General features: G+C 52.7%; 1 protein-coding gene across 3 annotated transcripts in view; it reads left to right on the forward strand.

The window, feature by feature from the left end:
• Positions 1–81: 81 nt before the first annotated feature.
• EFHC2 (EF-hand domain containing 2) overlaps positions 82–1,072 on the forward strand; it is a 181,624-nt gene continuing 180,633 nt past the window's right edge. For all 3 annotated transcript variants that reach the window (XM_077768535.1, XM_077768533.1, XM_077768534.1), the window contains exon 1: positions 82–149. In XM_077768535.1, coding sequence (XP_077624661.1) covers positions 108–149 — 42 coding nt within the window. In that variant the 5' untranslated portion in view covers positions 82–107. The remainder of the gene's footprint in view (positions 150–1,072) is intronic.

A 1,072-nucleotide genomic window follows, 5' to 3' on the forward strand; every position in this document is an offset into this window, starting at 1 on the left:
TGTGACACCGCCTCCCGTTTCTAGGCAACGTATAGGGTTTGAACAACGCAGCCGCTACTAGCGGGCCAGTCTCTTCTCGGCCCCTTAGCCCTTGGGCGCTGAGAGCCATGGCCCTGCCGCTACTGCCTGGCAACAACTTCAACCGCAACGTGAGTAGTGAGGGCGCCCGAGGTCAGAAGTCCTGGCCAGCATCTGGGGTCCAGATGTGTGGCCACCTCCCCGGACTCTACTCAGCCATTTCTATGCTGTTCAACCTGTGGATTGGGCACAACTCCGACCAGACTTTGTAGGCTGGTGAAACCCTTACTCTCTGCGTTCCCCTCCCCCTGTCTCTCCATCTGCGTCTGGATGCATTAACTACTTTAGGTACCCAAGGAGAGTGTCGCGGAGGCAGGACCCGCCAGGGTAGCCAGTGGTCGTGACGGTGATAATCATCCTTGAGCGTTTAAGGTGTTGCAGGTGGTGTGCTTTGTCGCCCTACACGGCATTTGATGCGTAGCTACTGTTTTTATTCCCATTTTACAGTCGAAGAAACCGAGGCACAGAGCGAGGAGCCACTCACTGGCCAGGTCTATACACAGTGTCAGTGTGAAACTGGGTTTCTTCCAGGCAGCCTGGCTCCACAGCCTAGGTGCCTAGTCGCTGACTTTAATATACTGTGTGTGAAAGAAATGCAAACAAGTAGGAAACGGTTCACTCCACCGGCTTCTAAAGTTTGATCCTACACTTACAGAGAGAAGCATCCAAACTAGGAGGAGTTTTTTTCTTTGTTCAGATTTCGGAGGCGTTCGTTTCAAAGCGAGATAAACGTCAGACGACACCGCACCACGACACAAAACACGCTGAGCACGAAAGCATTTTACCCATAATAATAGCACCTGATTTAAACAACAGCTGCGGGGGGGAGGGAAATGATTCGCGCTTTTCTTTACACGGCTCACACAGGTCACTTGGGTTTGCCAGTTGTGTCTCGGGAAGAAAGGAGGTGGTGGGAGGGAAGCGGAGGTAGCCCCTCAAGGTGTTTTCGTAAACCTCTGACAAATTTAGAAAGCAGGCAGCGGGCCGAACGAAG

The sequence above is a fragment of the Crocuta crocuta genome, unplaced genomic scaffold (assembly GCF_008692635.1).
Source record: "Crocuta crocuta isolate KB4526 unplaced genomic scaffold, BGI_CrCroc_1.0 scaffold467, whole genome shotgun sequence".
In the NCBI taxonomy this organism is placed as follows: Eukaryota; Metazoa; Chordata; class Mammalia; order Carnivora; family Hyaenidae; genus Crocuta; species Crocuta crocuta.